General features: G+C 40.7%; 1 protein-coding gene across 2 annotated transcripts in view; it reads right to left on the bottom strand.

The window, feature by feature from the left end:
- IGF2BP3 (insulin like growth factor 2 mRNA binding protein 3) overlaps positions 1–19274 on the bottom strand; it is a 140677-nt gene that overhangs the window by 8513 nt on the left and 112890 nt on the right. For both annotated transcript variants that reach the window (XM_032873271.1, XM_032873281.1), the window contains exons 8-10: positions 19060–19182; positions 16805–16940; positions 15168–15293 (exon numbers count right to left, since the gene is read on the bottom strand). In XM_032873271.1, the coding sequence (XP_032729162.1) occupies positions 15168–15293; positions 16805–16940; positions 19060–19182 (385 nt within the window). The remainder of the gene's footprint in view (positions 1–15167; positions 15294–16804; positions 16941–19059; positions 19183–19274) is intronic.

The raw sequence follows: 19274 nt of genomic DNA, 5'->3' as shown, positions 1-19274 counted from the left end.
TGAGCTACCCAGGCACCCCAATACTTGCTTAATTTCTAACAACATTTAAAAAAAAATGTATCCAAGGAGAAGTCAATTCTAAGAAATTTATTCCAAGAAATATTTTTTATTTTCTAAGACTTTTTTTTTGAAGAGCAATTTTAGGCTTATAGCAAAATTGAGAGGCAGGTACAGATTTCCCATATATGCCAAGAAATATTTTAAGGTGAACTACAATTGAATACACTAACTTAATATGCAATTGTGTTTTTTTTTTAAAGTACACCTACTAATTAAGATTTATAGAGATATTAGAAAATATATTGCAGTCAGAAATGTACACATTAACTATTTGGTAAGAAACACTTCAGGGAATTCTCTCTTGAGCCTTCTTACATCGCTGTTACAGAGGATACTGTAAATTCCAAGTACTCAAGTTGGTCCCTAAAGTACTGTAGTCTGTTCACACAGAGCCATGAAACAACTTCAGTCTAATTTCTCATTTACCAATCTCTACACATTTTATAAAGTCTCAAACATGTCAACAGTTTTGCTTTCAAGCATCCCAGGAACTAGGAAAATCTTGAGAATATGATCATTTTTAAGGAGTTTCTGAAAATCTTAGTCAAAAGAAACAGCAGCACTGAGCCCATTCATTTTTATTGGGTATGAAAACAAACATTGTGCTACCTAATGTTGGTCCACCCAATGACCACCACTCTTACAACACACAAATTCCCAGGGGCATTAGCAGCTCCATCTTCTCCCCGTTAAGCCCAGAGTGCAAGCAGAGAGCACAGAGGACTCAGTACCACGGATCTGTGGTAAACATGCTGCTCAACAGCAGAAACCCACGTCTGGATGAATCGGCCATTCCACTTGCCCCTCAACACGCACTTACCAGAAGGCCGTTCCACCACAGAACACCTGTTTACTCACACTATCTGGTAGGAATTTTTCTTAATAGTCTATAGTTTCCTTCCTCTGAAGCAAAGATTTAAAAAAAAAAAAAAATGAATTAGTAAACATTCTAGAAGTAACAAAAGGAAGGAACAAAAACGCTGGGCTGGTTCTTTAAAGGAAAACCTTTTTGTCTAAGTAAGAGATAAGAAATTGAAATGAGGGGTGCCTGTGTGGCTCAGTGGGTTAAGCCTCTGCCTTCGGCTCAGGTCATGATCCCAGGGTCCTGGCATCGAGACCCGCATTGGGCTCTCTGCTCGGCAGGGAGCCTGCTTCCTCCTCTCTGCCTGCCTCTCTGCCTACTTGTGATCTCTGTCAAATCAATCAATCAATCAATCAATCAATAAAATCTTAAAAAAAAATTGAAATGAGAAAAGGGAAATATAAAAACATACATCAATAAACCTGAAAGTGTCAAAAATCTGTCTAGTAGGAGTTACCAAAAATCAATCAGAAAAATTTACATTGACCTAAGCAACTGTTACCTCTATAATCAACTAATCACCTAAATATAGCACCAGGCCCAAATAAGTATAATTCTTCCAGGCAAAATGCTCAAGAAGAATTACCAAACCCAGTGGAAAAGAAAATAGGTAAGGACAGGCAGACCTATTTCATGGGGGGAAATGGATTTAATAAACCAAAATAGTAAATGAATGGTAACATGCTACAAATAACATGGTCTAATTTTTTTTTTTTTTACTGTAATGATACAGCTTAGCTCTCTTCCCAATGTCATTCATATGGCCCTGCCTCATCCCATTAAACAGGGCATTCCTCCAGCTAGACTCACCAGGGCTGTCTCCTCTCCATGCATGAGTGTGTGTGTTTAACAGTTTTCAACTAATTCATGCAATGCTGCCATCAAATCTTTATACAAAAAATTGTGCCCTTGTACAAGTACCTCTACTATATAAATTCTTAGTAAAACTGCCTGAGTCAAAGATTCGGAATGTTTAAAATTAATAATCATCAAGTTATACAAAAAGTTTCTCACTCTATTCACATAGAATGGTGGAATCCCGGTTGAGACATTCATGGAACGTGTGGGTGCTACCTTTGTGTTTAGCATAGTGGGAGATGGGTAAAAAACATGCTGAGGTCAAAATTCAGGTTTAAGGAGGAGGTACCTATGATCAGGGAGCAGTGGTATATAGGAGTCCTGTGTGGTGAGAGTTTGTGTTTTCTCTGTGAGGTGCATCACCTCATCTACATCTCACAACCCATACAACCAAGAGAAACAACATTTCCATCTTATAAAAGAGAAAACTGGAAGAAATAGAGTAAGGGACTTGTACATGGTCATATACTGACTGGTGGTGCAGCCAGCGTTCAGAACTGGACATCTCGCTCTCTCAAGCCATGTTTATTTAAAACAAAAAAAAAAAGGACATACCCTGCTTCCAATAGGTATGTATGTGCTTTAGAATACAGAGATGCAGAAGTGATTCCTAAGAACAGCCCAGGGGCACCTGGGTGGCTCAGTCAGTTAAGCAAGTGACTTCAGCTCAGGTCATAAACTCAGGGTCTTGGGATTGAGGCCCACATAGGGTTCTCTGCTCAGGAGGAACTCTGCTTGTCCTTCTTCCTCTCCCCTTCCCCCCTGGAGCTCGCTTGCTCTCAAAACAAACAGATAAAAAACCACAAAAACAAACAAAAACCAAAAAATCCCCAAAACAAAACCAAAAACAGAACCCATGTAACAGCCCAAAGAACTCCCAGGTGAGGAGTGCTGCCTTCCCTGGCGCTATCACTCTTCTATCTACCTTGGTAGGACTTCCTCAGGCAAAAGAAATTTCCCATATATTGTTGGCAAAAGCTTAAGCCTTTGATCATCAATGTGCAAAAAATGGCATCAGAGGTAGTCCGTTAAAATTTATTTATTTGGGGGCACCAGAGGGCTCAGCATCCAACTCAATCTCATGTCTTGATCTCAGGTGTGAGTTCAAGTCCCACATTAGGTGTGGAGCCTACTTTAAAAAAAAAAAAAAAATGCCTTGGGGCGCCTGGTGGTTCAGTGGGTTAAAGCCTCTACCTTTGGCTCAGGTCATGATCCCAGGGTCCTGGGATCGAGCCCCACATCGGGCTCTCTGCTCAGCAGGGAGTCTGCTTCCCTCCCATCTCTCTCTCTGCCTGCCTCTCTGCCTACTTGTGATCTCTGCCTGTCAAATAAATAAATAATCTTTAAAAGAAAAATGCCTTATTTTGAAGAAAAGGGGTAACTAAAGATTAAGAATGATGTAATGGGGGTCAAATGGCACAAACTTCCAGCTATAAGTCACAGTAATATAATATATAGCTTGATGACTATAGTTAATATTATACTGCATATCGGAAGGTTAGGAGAGATCTTACAAGCTCTTATCACAAGGAAAAAAAATCACTATGGTAATGGATGTTGACTTCTTGGGTGATCATTTTGCAATCACGACAAATATCAAATCATTATGTTGTACTCCTAAAACCAATGCTGTATGTCAATTATGCCTTAAAAAAACTTAAACTTTAAGAATAGTTTAATTGAATCACACACCAAAAAAAAGATGATGCGCCAACAGAACAGGGATCCGACAGCAACAGGTTTGTTTTCTCATTTGCACACACCTGTCTTAGGCATCTTTAAGGTATTTTATAACTTAGAGTCTCATGTTTGTTTCTGCTGTGAGAATAAAATAACCATGTCATGCAAAAGTTGTCAAAAAAACCTTCACACAAGTCCTTCATCTTTACCTGACAATTATTTTGTTGTATCTGAAGGAGCTATTTTCAAGATCTGCAGAAAGTTTGGTTTCCCTATTTTTTCACTAATTTCTGTAACACTGCAGTCAAATCTCTAAACATAAATCTTGGGCTCCTATATAAATACTTCCAAGATCTTATGTAACACAAACACCGGATCAGAGTATTAACATTTACAGTTGACAGGTATTTCCAAATTCTCATACTAATACATGTGTTTTACGGCCAACGAATATATTAAAGGGGGAAATCCTATTTTGAACCACGCCTTTCATACTTACAAAACAGAAAGCAACAGAGGATTCGAAACCTCCATGCCAAGTGTTCTACAAATGAAAATCATCTGAACTGTGCTCTTCTTTCCAAGTCTTTTCACTGACCTGTAACCCCCAGGAGGTACATCCTATTTCCTGTTAAGAGTGAACCTCAAATTCAACTCCAGGAAATATTACTGAGGAAAATCATTGGATTGTTTCTTCAACATATGTACACAGAGCTGTACTACTTTCTTTACAACTTGGTATTTCTGACGTTCCCCAGGACATAATACGACACCACAGGTCTTAATACAGCAGTCAGCTACACGAAGCCTCCCTGCCTCTCTATACCAGCCCTCTTAGAACAAATATTCCAGAAGAGGGTTTGACTTGCCACTGAACTCTCTGCTGTGAGAGCTGTGATAGGGCCCTGCCCTGCACAGCTTGGCCAAGTCACTTCTGCTATTCACTAGTGAAAAAACTGAATGAGTAACATTAGTTACTTGTTCTTTAGTATTTCCCAGTGCTAAGAATAGTGCCTCTGTATGCAAAGCACCATATCTCACAGCCTGCCAGTATGTTCTGCAATGACCATGTACCACTTATTCCAGGGGACCTTTCTTATTTTAATAACTGAATTAATTCAGCATTGACCATAAATTGTGCTCAATAAAAATTTGTCATTCTGGTCCTTATGGTAAAATTGATACATTAATATTAACTTTTTTAAAGTAAAGATAGGATCTAAGTATTTTATCTCACTGAGAACATCTATACCATGTTCTTCTGAGTAATATACTTTTGTTTTTGGCCTGACAGTGATGAAGACCTTTTTAATGATCAGACGAAACCCAGTGTGTAATTCGCTCAGATCTGCCCCGTTGTATTTTGCCACAACTGTGTAATTATTTGTTTTCTGGGCCCTGTTCCAGAAAAATTTTAGGCTGCTTAGAAAATACACATAATCTAGAAGTAAAACAAAGGAGGTGAAGAAATAAGAGCATAGGGACCAGAATATAAAAGATGAAGCCAGGAATGCTGTTCTTGTATACACTTGGCTCTAAGCTTCCTAGCAGCTGATTTAAAAAAAGAAAATCAGCCGCATAACTGAGTATGCCTGGAAGAGAGAAACTATCCATTTGCTTAGTAAAAAACACTTTTCCCAGGACTGATCCCAGAGAGCAACTTCTCTCTGTCTTCAGAGGAATAATGTCAACAGGCATCCTTGGAGCGAAAGCCGCAGAGACTCGCAGGCACAGTGTGGGCATGTGCCCTGGCCTAGAAGATGCTGAAGACAACTCTCCCAGGAGAAAAGCTCAAACCGAGGCTGCTGGCACAAAAGCTGAACAAAAGCCAAATAATCTTTCTGACACAGTGACGAAAGCCATCAGCGCTTTTTTTTTGGTTGCTTTTTGAGGGTGGGACTCAAGCCGGAGTCAACACACCCAATATGAAGACTAAAAACAAACTTAAAAGTTGTGTGAGGTTTTGAAAAAGGAGGGGTGGTCAGTAGAAAAGGGCCAAAAGGACCAAATTTTAACAGAAAGGGGGTGAAGACATAAAAAATCTGTATACAGACAGAAAACTATTCTGTGTTGGGACGAAAAGAGGCCCAACCGAGCCTGTCTGACAGAAAAAGCAGTGTCAGAAAGAAGCAAACTAAATGTACCAAGAGGGGGTACCCCGCACTGATGGGCAGTGAGGCGTGCCCCTGGCAACAGCACCTTAATAAAAAGTTGACTCATTAGATGTCTGAGGCTTGATGAAGACATTTCCGAACATCACCCAATTCCCTTCACGCCAATTCCATATCCACCGAGCACCTCCCTGACCGTTACTTTTTTTTTTTTTAATTTGACAGATAGAGATCACAAGTAGGCAGAGAGATGGGGCGAAGCAGGCTCCCTGCTGAGCAGAGAGCCCCATGTGGGGCTCGATCCCAGAACCCTGGGATCATGACCTGAGCCAAAGGCAGAGGCTTAACCCACTGAGCCACCCAGGTGCCCCCTGACTGTAAGTTCCTTTCAAAGGAACTTTTCCTCTGGGAATATAAGGCACCTCACATTATTATCCTGCCTATTTGACAGTCATTAAACTGGCTCTGTGGTACAAATTACTGTTGTGTAGAGTTCTGCATAGTAAGCCCTGTTTCCAGGATGTGGATATGTAGATAATTCTTACTTACAAAACTAAGAAGCCAGAACAATAGGTTATGATAAGCCTCTTGCACCTGTGACTTCAAGTCTCTGAGATCAAGCTTGAAAAAAAACTCATCAGCATTACCCTTCCTTTTACACATTCTCTGCATTTAAGTCAATGTTCAGCTTCATTATCCTGAACACTTCTTCCTAAACCTTCAGGTGAAGGATAGTCACATGACCCAAGCAGCTTCCCAGTGGATTTCTGCCAGATGCCTATTGGCAAAACCTCCTTTGGACTTCTTGGCAGACTCTATGTTATAGCTTGAAATAACATAAGAACAAAGCTGCTCAACTGAAAGTTTGCATAACTGGTGAAGTCTGCCAACGAGTAATTCCTAATCATCTATCATGAGGAGATACAAGAATGAGCAAACAGTAAGGTTAAGTGTATTTCCTTTGTGGGGAACAGAACCTAAGACATCACACAGGCATGGAGGCAAGCCTGCCAGCAAGTAAGACCAGCCTTCAGGAACCTGGAAGGACGCCAGTGTTTCCCTTTGGTTTGTACAACAGATAGCACTGGGGTTTTTTGCTTTGTTTTGTTTGTTTTGTTTTAATGGATTTTGGTCTGGAACTGAAATTAAGTTTACTCAACTTCATGACCTGAACAGAATACTGAAGTCTTCAAAAAAAAAAAAAAGAAAAGAAAGGCGGCACAGGAAGTTTCTCCCCATAGCTAAGTAACCAAGGCCTCCTAGAGGTAATAGTATATACAGTAAGTTATTTACTTTTTTTTTTTCCTGACAAAAGAGCTGTACCTATAATAAGAAATCCTAAGTAGTAAGGCTAAGAAAATGGATTCAAAAATCCCTTTCAACTCATAAAATATTGTTTCTTTCTTTTTTTTTTTAAGATTTTATTTATTTATTTGACCAACAGAGATCACAAGTAGGCAGACAGGCAGGCAGAGAGAGAGAGAGAGAGGAGGAAGCAGGCTCCCCGCGGAGCAGAGAGCCCGATGTGGGGCTCGATCCCAGGACCCTGAGATCATGACCTGAGCAGAACAGAGGCTTTAAACCCACTGAGCCACCCAGGCGCCCCTAAAATATTGTTTCTTAAAGAGCACCTTCAACTAGCTAAAAACCAAAGAAAACGTTCATCTTTCTTTCCTCTTCGATAAACAGAAACTTTGCAATTTTCAGACCACACTATTGTTCTGGAGACTTCTGGGAAGATTCCAAAGATGCTATCAAAATTATGAAGACAACAGCACTTGAGCTAACTCCTGCCAACCCAAACGCCAGGAAATAACATTCAGCTATGGATGCTGTCCTGGGCCATGCCAACTTCAGCTTTGCTCTGTTCAGGAACTGCCAATGGCCTCTTCCCTACTGTTCGAGCATTTCTGAAAGGAGCATTTCTTGTCATTTCTAAACTCAAAGTTTGCCAATTAAGTACTGCATGAGCCAGCTGCTAGGCAGGAACTAGAGACTTTTTGTCTGCTGGAAGAACTGACTCTGGCTCTATTAGAAAAAAAAAAAAAAAAAAATCCACCTGGCAGGTTCCAGTTAGAATACACTGAGGGGGTGGGGTGGGAGGGTGAGCAAAGTTCTGGAATGGAACAGAAGCAAAGGATTTATCCAAAATCAAGGTGCATCAATTCTTTCATGTTACAAAGCAGCAGTGAGAAAACACGAGTAAAAAAATGAAACAACTCTAAAAGAAAGAGGAAGCAATACATAAAAAGAGAGTCGAGTCTTTGAAACATTGAGTCATCAAAACCTACTTCTTACCAGGCAATATACACTTAAAGTAAAAGAGATCCACTGCTAACCTACAGGGCATCAAGGATTAAAGAGTCAACCTTAATGAGTAACCGACTTCCCTGTGAGAGCTTCTAAGGACCAGCAAGCTTCTCCTCAGCAGCCGTAGACGCCAGGCCGCAGTGGAGGAGCGTCCTCGCGTGCTGAGGGCAGGTACCAGCCAACCTTTACTCCGCTAACCCAGTTTTTCAATAAATGGCATCACAGACCCTCAAAGACCTACAATAGTAGGTTCTTCAGCAAGAAGAAAAGTGAAGCCAGGGGGGAAAAAAAGGAACATAAAAAGAAATGGTAAGAAAGAAAACGGATCAAGCTTTGATAAATTTAATTATTGCCTTTAAAAACAAGTTTGTGTTTCAAAAAGTGGTGACCAGTAGCTAGACTTACTAGTATTAGTGATCTGAGTTTAGACAAAGAACCAAGTCTAATAATGCAGAGTGAAGGCAAAACCATTCCAACCTAGTACTTCCCTACAGAGAAGTTCTATACTAAAACAAAACTTGTCAGAGAATTGTTCCCCTAAAACAGTAAATCAGGAAATTACCTCATAGCTATTTGGAAGCAGAATTCATTCTAACTAGTATCCAGAAACATAATATATTCTGTGAAAACGGTGTTTTTCCCCTTTGTTTTGATGTGAAAATAATCTGCAAGAGTAGAATCTGAAAGATCCCATTTTCTCCTCCAGAATCAATTTAGATTATTCTGGGGTGTTTTTTTGGGCAGTTGGGGGGGTGGGCAGGATAGATGGGGTTTTTGTTTGGTTTCATTTTTGAGAGGACTTAAAAGCTCACCTACACCCTCGCAGGCTCTATTTGCAGGTAATATCACAAAATCCAGTGGGGCAGGGTTACTCATCTCTACAGCTACAGACACTGCTTCCCAGCTTCTCTTGTGGCAGATGTACCCGATGTTATGTTCTGGCAAACATGACTAACCCGTGGAAGTGTAAAAAGTGATGGTCAGGTAGTCCCCATATAGGAGGTGGCTGCTGATTTTTTATCCTTCATCCTTGCTGGCTGGAATCAGACTCAATGGCTGGAGCTTGAGCAGTCATCCTGGTCTGGGAGGCAGCATGCTAACTAAGCCAACAGGAGCACCTGTCCTAGATGATGCAGCACCACCACTCCCAGCCTTGGATTGTCTACCCTTCACCTCTCTTGATGAAGAAGGAAAACTCATTTAAACCAATTTTTTTTCCCTGTAACACACAGCCAAAGCTAATCCTGATACACATAGTATGCCAAAGTATATTTAAAGGCATGAAAACAGACATATGGCAGCATCCCACAGACGTTTCTGGCCTGGTATTTGTGGATTGTATTAATAGGTGATCCAGAGGAAAGGAGGGAAGTTTTTGATCAGGTTTTTGTTTATCTGTTTTTGTTTTTTGTTTTTTTTTTTTTTTAAGCGTCAGAGAGAGCATGCAAGTGGGGTGGGGTGGGGGAGCCTAGGGAGAGCATCTCAAGTGGGCTCTACGCCCAGCCTGGAGCCTAAGGCGGGGCTTGATCTCATGACCCTATGATGATGATCTGAGCCCAAGTCAAGAGTTGGACATTTAACTGACCAAGCCACTCAGGCACCCCTTGCCCACACTTTAAAATAAAGCACCAAACAAGCTAGAAAGAGTGATATGCCTGAGTGGTATGTATTTATGTTTATCCCAAGTATGGTCTGCTGTGCATTACCCTTGATATTTTTCCAACATTTAAGTCCACCTTCCACAGAATAGTAAGCACTCCTTGCAAAACAGTAATTTGACAATGAATGGGTAACAAAGGACTCCTGCTGACCTTTACAAAAGTCACCAATTTCTGAGCTTCCATCTGCTCCCACGGAGATTCTGATTTATGTGAGTCCAAGGAGAGACACAGGTTCTTAACCAGTTAAGAAACAGAGCAGCTGTTGTTAACCTTGGCTACCTCCACACTAGGGTCAGCCAGAGCGCTTTCCAAGGTATTACTACCAGGGTCTCACCCCCATTTCCTGCCCTGGGGGATGGATTCTAACACAAAAGGTCTGGGGTAATTCTAACATAAAGAACAAACAAACAAAAATTCTTCCTCCTAAAGCAGATAGTAGAGAAAGCTACTCTTTACAGAACATTGCCAACTAAGAAATGTAAAAGATGACAGACATAAAAAGAGTAATGTATGATTAGGCAAATGTCTGTAATGGATACGAAACCCACGGGGGGGGAAAGAATGTTAGGGAGCAAGACACATATTCTCAAAGTACTACTGATTACATCTTCATCATAGATGGGAAAGGAACCCTTACAAGACCAGTGCTCTAACCCCTGAGCTATAGGGCCAAAAGGAACCCTTACAATGCAGAACTCAGACACTACCTTTATTTTATGATCAAACAACATGACCAACAATGAAACAACATGGCATCATCTGCTTCCCAATGGGACACAGAGAAGGTATTCCTGCCTTCAAAAAAGGTACAACCCTGAGCCTAATCATGTCCAAGCAGTCAGTCAAACCCAAATGAGGTGGCATTTCAACCACTCGGCTGGATTTTTCATTCCATGAATAAAAAAACAAAAAACAAAGGTGGGTAGGCAGTAGGTGATATCACGTGGAATGGACTCCTGGTAGAAACAAAAAGCAGGGACTAGAGAGACATGACAACTGCAATACAGAATCCTTAGTTGGGTTCTTTAATGAAAACACAGGTATATATAAGAACATTATGGAGTAAGTATGAAATTTAGGTACAGACTACATATCAAATAATAGTATCGTGCCAAGTTTTTGTTTTTGTTTTTTAAGATTTTATTTGACAGAGAGAGCGCGAGCAAGTGCACACAGCAGGGGGAGCGGCAAGCAGAGGCACAGGGCTAAGCAGGCTCCCTGCTGAGCAGGGAGCTCGATACCATCTGGGATCATGACCTGAACCAAAAGCACTTAACCTGACTGAACCACCAGGGGACCTTGCACCAAGTTTGTTCTTTATCTCTCTCTTATTTATTTATTTATAAAGATTTTTATTTATTTGAAAGAGATCACAAGTAGGCAGAGAGGCAGGCAGAGAGAGAGGAAGGGAAGCAGGCTCCCCGCTGAACAGAGAGCCCGATGTGGAGCTCGATCCCAGGACCCTGGGATCATGACCTGAGCTGAAGGCAGAGGCTTTAACCCACTGAGCCACCCAGGTGCAGCCCTATCTCTCTTTTTTAAAGATTTTACTTATTTATTTGACAGAGACAGACAGAGAGAGAGGGAACACAAGCAGGGGGAGTGGGAGAGAAAGAAGTAGGCTTCCAGACCAGCAGGGAGCCCAATGAGGGGCTAGATCCCAGGACCCTGGGATCATGGCCTGAGGCAAAGGCGGATGCTTAAAGCCTGAGGCACCCAGGAGCCCTTCTGCCAAGTTTCTTAAGAGTGATCACGATATTGTGGTGAACATCAAGGTGAATTCCTTGAGGAGACTAAGTTAAAAATAGTACAATGCTCCCATTAATTATTACTTTTAATTACAATGTTTGTAAAAATATTACCAAATTTCCAAGACAGGATTATATACCTATGTATTTCTAAGAAGAAAGGTAATAGTGAGCCCATATTTCTGAAATCCACAAAAACAAAGATTTCTTCCATTCTGGAGAAAAGGGTAGATTACAGGAATAGTTCTCCCCATAATTTCTGACACATTCTTTGAGGTTTAAGACTAGCATGCAGAGAGACGCCTGGGTGGCTCAGTTGGTTAAGCAGCTGCCTTCGGCTCAGGTCATGATCCCAGCATCCTGAGATCGAGTCCCACATCGGGCTCCTTGCTTGGCAGGGAGCCTGCTTCTCCCCCTCTGCCTCTGCCTCCCACTCTGTCTGCCTGTGCTCGCTCTCGCTTCTTTCTCTATGACAAATAAATAAATAAAATCTTAAAAAAAAAAAGACTAGCATGCAGAGATAAAGCTAAGTTTAAATCTTCATAAAAATTCTAAGAACACATTCATCTGCACAAACACATGCAATATAACCATAATTTATCAACCACTCCAACTAGATAGATTTGTCTTTCTTAGCACTTACTGTTTTGAGTGCTACCTCCTACACCCATTTAGAGAAATGTCCATGTGTGAAGTTGAGGATTCTCTTATTTCACTGCCTACATACACGTAGAATAAAATGTCCACTTGAATTCCGCAAAGAACTTGGATTGCTAAGATTGTCCACATTTTATTCCTTTAAGTAGAGAATTTCCTTTTCCTGCCCATGAAACCACCAGGCCCTCAGGGGTTCTGAGCTCCTTCCCCTTTGCACTATTTCTACCATTACTACTGGCAGCTTCTCCATCTTCTTCTTTTTTTTTTTTTTTTTTTTTTAAGATTTATTTGACAGAGATCACAAGGAGGCAGAGAGGCAGAGAGAGAGGAGGAAGCAGACTCCCTGCTGAGCAGAGAGCCTGATGCGGGGCTCGATCCCAGGATACTAGGATCATGACCTGCACCGAAGGCAGAGGCTTTAAGCCACTGAGCCACCCAGGCGCCCTAGCTTCTCCATCTTCTGATCTCACTGACTGCTTCTACACCTAGCTGATTTAGTTTTAAAATCTCAGGAAAAGCAAAGACCACCTATTCCAGTGGGATCTTCCCTACATTTACTTTTTTTTTTTTAAAGATTTTTTTTTTTTTTTTTAATTTGACAGACAGAGATCATAAGTAGGCAGAGAGGCAGGCAGAGAGAGAGATGGGAGAAGCAGGCTCCCCGCTGAGCAGAGAGCCCGATGCGGGGCTCGATCCCAGGATGCCAGGATCATGACCTGAGCCGAAGGCAGAGGCTTTAACCCACTGAGCCACCCAGGCGCCCCAACACCTCAATTTACAAATTGGCAAAATGAGGAACAGATAGATTAAGGGGTGTGCCCAAAGAGAAAGCTAGTTTAAGGCACCTAGCAGAGATGCAGCTTACAGAACTTCTTCAGCACAGAGTAACTTTAAATAATCAGTTCCTTGTCACTTTTAATCAATGCTGTTTTACACAAAAGTGTCAGGGATGCATGTGCCCTAAACTCAGTAATATGACAAATACATCTATTTATAATAAAGAAACTAGCAGGCATATTACATGTTAAGTCCATATTCTCTCCAATTCCTATTTTAGGCTCACTTTGACTCTCCTATTAAATGTTTTAGATTTGAATTCTGTAAAAACTAGAAAAGCCTGACTCGAGAGAAGAGTCCTTAAAAGATAATTCATCTAGTTCAGTTTCTTCACTGTGCAGGTTTGAAGACAAACGCAGAGGGAAGAGGAGAGTGACCTACGGCGATACAAAGCGCGGGCAGAGCTGGGCTGGACCAGGGCTCTCACCCCAGGGATCCTTCCCCCAGCCCCTTTAAGCATCAAGGTACACACAAGTCAGCTACTTCACAGCACCTTCAGCTGTGCTGGAAAGCTTCAGACACTGCCTGGTGGATCTATTCACACTGATGTGGGGCTGAGATTTTGATGCCTATCCATAGATTAATGGGCTTTGTCATATGGCTTCCAGGACGAAAAATGTTCAGAGTGGCAGATGAGTTGCAGGGGAAGATGCAAAAGTTGCTGATCATAAAGGCAGAAACATTGTTAAGAGGTCAAATGTGAAAAACACTTAACACAGTCTGGTGGTTAAGGACAGGCCAAGGAAATTCTCCTTCATAAAGAGATAAAATATGAACAATCTGGGGCACCTGGGTGGCTCAGTGGATTAAGCCTCTGCCTTTGGCTCTGGTCATGATCTCAGGGTCCTGGGATTGAGCCCCACATCAGGCTCTCTACTCAGAGGGGAGCCTGCTTCCTCACCTCTCTCTGCCTGCCTCTGCCTACTTGTGATCTCTCTGTCCAATAAATAAATAAAATCTTTTTTAAAAATGTGAATAATCTTAGCAATCTGTGTTCTCTATACAATTCTAGAAGCATTTTACTCTACATGTAGTCTAGGCAATGTTATGATGGAATGCTGAATGATTTCCAGCTGGACATTTTCGTAAATTGGTAGAGGAGGTACTACTCAAAGCATCTATTACAGAAGAGTCAAACAGGAAGGGAGAGATGTAAACACAATCTATGATAGAAGATCCTAGAATGTTGCTAAATTTATTTCACATGACTGTCTACCTCCAATTATCACCAATTATACAACAGAACTGTTGACTACTTTCCAAAAAAAATTACTATGTAAAGTATCTGTTATGCTGCAATTATTTCTATACTATCACTGGTCTCCCATTTTTGAAACCTCAGAAAAATGTTCTTCTTAAAAAGCAAATATAAAAGTAAGATTTCTTTCTTAACAGTCTACCTCTTTACAAATGAATGAAAGCTGTTTAGTGGTTGCACACATATATACACAATAGACCTGTAAACAAAACTATCTTGAGTTCACTGTTTAAAAAGCACACTCAAGGGGCGCCTGGGTGGCTCAGTGGGTTAAGCCTCTGCCTTCAGCTCGGGTCGTGATCCCAGGGTCCTGGGATCGAGCCCCGCGTCAGGCTCTCTGCTCAGTGGGGAGCCTGCTTCCTCCTCTCTCTCTGCCTGCCTCTCTGTCTACTTGTGATCTCTGTCAAATAAATAAATAAAATCTTTAAAAAAAATTAAAAATAAAAAGCACACTCAAAATGGAAAACACGTCTTTTTGGGGGAAAACATGTCTTTATTAGTGACTTTTTTTTTTTTTTTTTTGAGATTTTGTTTGAGAGAAAGAGCACTCACGTAGAGAGGGCGGGCGGGGGAGGCATGGGGAAGACAGCAGCAGGGGCGGGATGCAGACTCTCCCCGTGAGCGGTGAGCCCAACATGGGGCTCAAATCCAGGACCCTGAGATCAAGACCTGGACCAAAGGCGGATGCTTCAACGACTGAGCCACCAAAGCGCCCCTTTATTGACCTTTCAAAGCAGTTAACTTCCAAGTGAAGTTAAAGATGAAGGAAGCCTTTTAAAAGTTCTTTCCTTCAACTTTTAGAAATAACTTCCTCCCCCCACCCAAAGTCTCAAACTTATCTTTCGATATTTAAAAACCAATGTTGACAACCCTACCACCCGAAAAGTTCAAAAGGATAATTCACAAGTTCACTCTACAAAGAGGGAGGTAAAAAGGTTCTATTGACAGGAAATGGAAAGCACGCGCTGACTCTGAACCTACAGATCATATAGGGACCAGGTTTTACATTAGAATTTGTCCTGATTAGCATTTAATGTCACACTGCTTGAGGGTAACAAAGTCTGATTGTGTCCCTCTGACTGCATCCCACTCAATCATACAGAAAGCCAAGGTACATTATCTTACCTCAAACTGTGGGTAAGGAGGAGTCATAGTTGAAGGGGGCCCTGAGGTGGGAGGTGGCATCCCTGAAGTGGGTGGGAACAGACCCAAGGCATTCAGATTTAATCCAGGAATTAAATGTGCTTGAAGCTGCAATAGTAAAAAGGTTTCTCATTTTACAATTAAAAAATTAAATGTGAGTATTTATAAATGATAATATTCAGATTGTAACCTCTTGTCTAGTAAAGAAAAAATCATTTTATGACTCAAATTTTAGAACAAAGCAGATGTTCCATGTAATTATACTTGAGTATATATATATTATTTCTTAGTATTTTAAAATCCATGTGCTCATCTGCCCCTTCCTTGATGTGAAGCTACACTACCTTTCTTAAAGCAGGAAACACCCTTCCTTTCCTTAAGAGTGCTTAAACAAATATGTACTTTGTATGCTATGGGCACATGGTAAATACAGACTAAAAAATATGCATTAGGTGAAGAAGTAATCAAACAAGATTTGTGCATTAAAAAGCAAACTAGATATATAGAACAAGCGGAGACAAAATTTGGCAGCCATGGGTCTAAATGCCACAAAGTGGCATGGGATATCAGGTCCCATCCCATGTAACTACGGCAACTAAACCTATCTTTGGAGTAGATCCAGGAGCCAGAAAGGGAGTTTTGTTTTGGTTCAGTTTTATAAAGGTTGTGGAAGTGAGGTGGAGATTAGAGAGTTGAGATGTGAGCGTACTTGAGAAGCTCTTTAAAAGGTATATGGAGTTGGATTTCCTTGCAAGGGACTCTGAAACATCAGATGAGCAGTGATGATGGTTAGGTAGGCCACGAAGCCAGTCATGTGGGCTAAAACAATCAGCATTCTTCTAGGATCCTCTCACAAAAGGTAGTATCATTTCTCTATTTTCCTTCTTTTAGGTATAGGGCCCAATTGAGGAGTGTTTTTTTCAATCATTTACTTGAAAAATCAAAATGACTTTTGAAATGTTACATTTTCTGCACCATTCCATCCATTAAGAAATGTCAGCCATTCACTTTAATTGCCTTCATTGTGCTAGACAAATGATTTTGTCATTTTTAATTCTTTTGTCTCCAGGGTTTGTGACTAACCAAGTAAGTTTTAAATTTGAATTCTTTATAGTTGCTTTTATATGCATGTTATCCATTGTAATCCCAGTCCTACTCATGGCATCAACGTAGGCACAGTAGCCCCATTTTACAGAAGAGGAAACCAATGCTTGGAGACCAACCAAGAGAAGAGACTTGCAGCTAATAAGTAACTGAGCTGGGATTCAAAAATCAAATGTTTGATTTTCACATACCTACTCCTTAAGCCTAAATTCCTACTATACTAATCTTCTTCAAATTAACATATTAGCCTTTTTAGGTAAGTATTAGCCTTATGTAATAGATAAGGAAGCTAAAGCTCAAAGACTAAAAACTTTGCTAAAATCACAGATAGCCAAGCCTGATGTCAAACAAAGCCTTCCTCCCAGCTACCCCAGGGGACACTGACTACGGTATTAAAAATCAACAAGAGACTACATCTAATGCTTGCACCATTAAAGACATCAATATTAATGCAATTGAAACATCTTTTAACTGTTCATCAAAATAAAGGCATCTCCTCCAATATCAAAACTAACATTCATAGAAGCAATATCATTTTCATAAGACTCCCTGATTTTCTTCATTATCTCTTCCTCAGCTTTGGCACATGTTTCAACGTTGCCTTTAACTGTAATGGTGCGCTCTGGATTATACAGCGTCAATTCCTGCAATCTGTGGAATGAAAAAGAGGAGAAAGAAAAAGAATGGAAATTACAGGAGGAAGACAGCTCATAACAGTTCAGCCACAGATGGCAACTAAACCCAACCGTGGTGGCTGGCGCTATGTAAGAGTGGGTGGTCAGACACAAGGCACACTGAGTAAGCCCCAGAAGACGTGAGTCCAAGAACCACAAAGCTGCAGAGAGAATCCTTCTCCCCTCCTACCTTCTCAGTAAAAACTACTAAGTGTGAACAGTTCAATGAAGTCCATGCTTGCAACACAGTGTACTTATTTCTTGTCCACTTTTAAGGTGAACCTTTTTCACACTTTAACAGTGAAATAAAGAAAATGATCAGAGTGATGTACAGTTTTAGTGGAAACCAAGAACCAGATGTACATAACCTTTAAAAAAGATGTTCCTAGTCCGCACTGACCAATTCTACACATCACTGGCATTCTCATGCAACTGCATCTTCTGGGTCACCAAGCAAGAAATAATCATGGTAATATTCCCAAAAAGCAAACTAGAATTCACGTGTCCAAACTTACTTTTTGCCAATAATTTTAGAGTTTGGATCAAAGTAAGCTGGAGAAAATAACATAAATCAATCTGTCTTGACTAAAAAAAATGATCCCTTGATGACCATTAAGAACACTAAAAAGTTAGAAGGCATTAGCAATATTCAGCAACTCTCTCCTTGACCTAAGTCCCTCTGAAGCTTCAAAATCCATTCAGATGACATCTGAGAGTGCCTGAGCAGGAGCTAGTCAACAGCCTTGAGAGGAAGCAATGGGAGACTCTTAGCCATGGAAAAAAGACTACATAGGTTGAAACGATACAGAAAATTGGTGTAGCTCTCCATAACTATAGTTAAAACTCTCATTTTCGGGGTGCCTGGGTGGCTCCATCATTAAGCATCTGCCTTTGGCTCAGGTCATGATCCCAGAGTCCTGGGATTAGGCCCCACTGGGCTCCTTCCTCAATGGGAAGCCTGTTTCTCTCTCTCCCAATGCTCCTGCTTGTATTCCCTCTCTCACGGTCTGTCAAATAAATATATAAAAATTTTTTATAATTTTGTAATTTTTTAAAAAGTAAGTAAAATTAAATTCTCACTTTCACTACTTAGCAGCAGAATGTCTTAAGCTAAACTTGAGCCAGATGAATGGGTTAGTGTTCCTCAACTTTTTCTCTAATCTGCTAAAAAGGTAAACATCTACGCAGGGAAGAGTATTTCATAGATCTAAAAAGATGTATTTTTCATCTCTGGTCTCAACTCACCTCTCCCTTAAGGATTTCATATTAGGTTTTTTTAAATAGCTGTTTAGAAGAGCTTTAAATTTTTTTTTTTCTCTTAAAACCCTCCCCTTCCTAGGTGTAAAATTCAAGAAGGGTAGGATTGTTTATTATACGTGTTTTTTTCTTTACAACAGCTTCCAGCTTCTGAGATGACCTGCTCTCCACAGTGTAATCCCCTCCCTCGCTGAGCAGAGCTGACTTGTGTAAATCATATTAGAAAAATGACAGCATGTGATTTTGAATTCGGAGGCTGTGTCATAAAAGACATTGCCACTTCCATCTTGCTCTTTCTTGGATAAGCCACTCTGGGGGGAAGACAACCACCAATTCTTAAAGACACCCAAGCACCCTGTGACGTGGCCTCCCACCAACAGTCAGCATGCACTCATCAGCAACATCAAGAGACCCTGAGCCAGAACCATCCACTTAGGCTGCTCCTGAATTCCTGACTCACAGAATTCAGGTGAGCAATACATATTTACCATTGTCTCAAGCTGCCAAATGTTGGGATAATTTGTTACACAGAGACGGATAATAATCTGGGTTATATATTTCAACTTTGGGAGTATATGTCAGAAAACCTAAGACTTTAGCTAGAAAATACGAATATAAAGTATTTAGCACTTTCTGCATCTTTAGTAGGAATAGATAATGCTTTCAATATGGGTTAGACACCAAAAACAGATTAGGTTTGAGAAACAAAATGTAAGTATGGTGGTACAGGCTGGCCCAGACACCTCGAAGATGGGAGAAACTCTGCTGAATATATAACCTCCAGCTTAACAGCAGTGCTTGAGAATTTCCTAATTCAAAGAAAGCAAGGAAGCACTTACGGAGATATTGTGATTTTAGTATCAGTGTCTTGCTCAATTTTTTTAAGGTTTCTTCCCTCCTTACCAATAAGACGGCCTACAAAGTTATTATGGGCTAATATCTTCAAGGGAATCTCTTCCGTGCTGTAAATAAAAAAGAAAAAGGTCATAAAATCAGGGTAAGTAAGTAAACCTTCTAGATAAAAAGGTAATATCCATTCATTAAACATTTACTC

Source organism: Lontra canadensis, unplaced genomic scaffold (genome assembly GCF_010015895.1).
Source record: "Lontra canadensis isolate GAN:19392208 unplaced genomic scaffold, GSC_riverotter_1.0 scaffold2, whole genome shotgun sequence".
NCBI classification, from domain to species: Eukaryota; Metazoa; Chordata; class Mammalia; order Carnivora; family Mustelidae; genus Lontra; species Lontra canadensis.
Note: the sequence above shows the minus strand (reverse complement) of the source record. Positions and strands in the feature narration are given on the sequence as shown.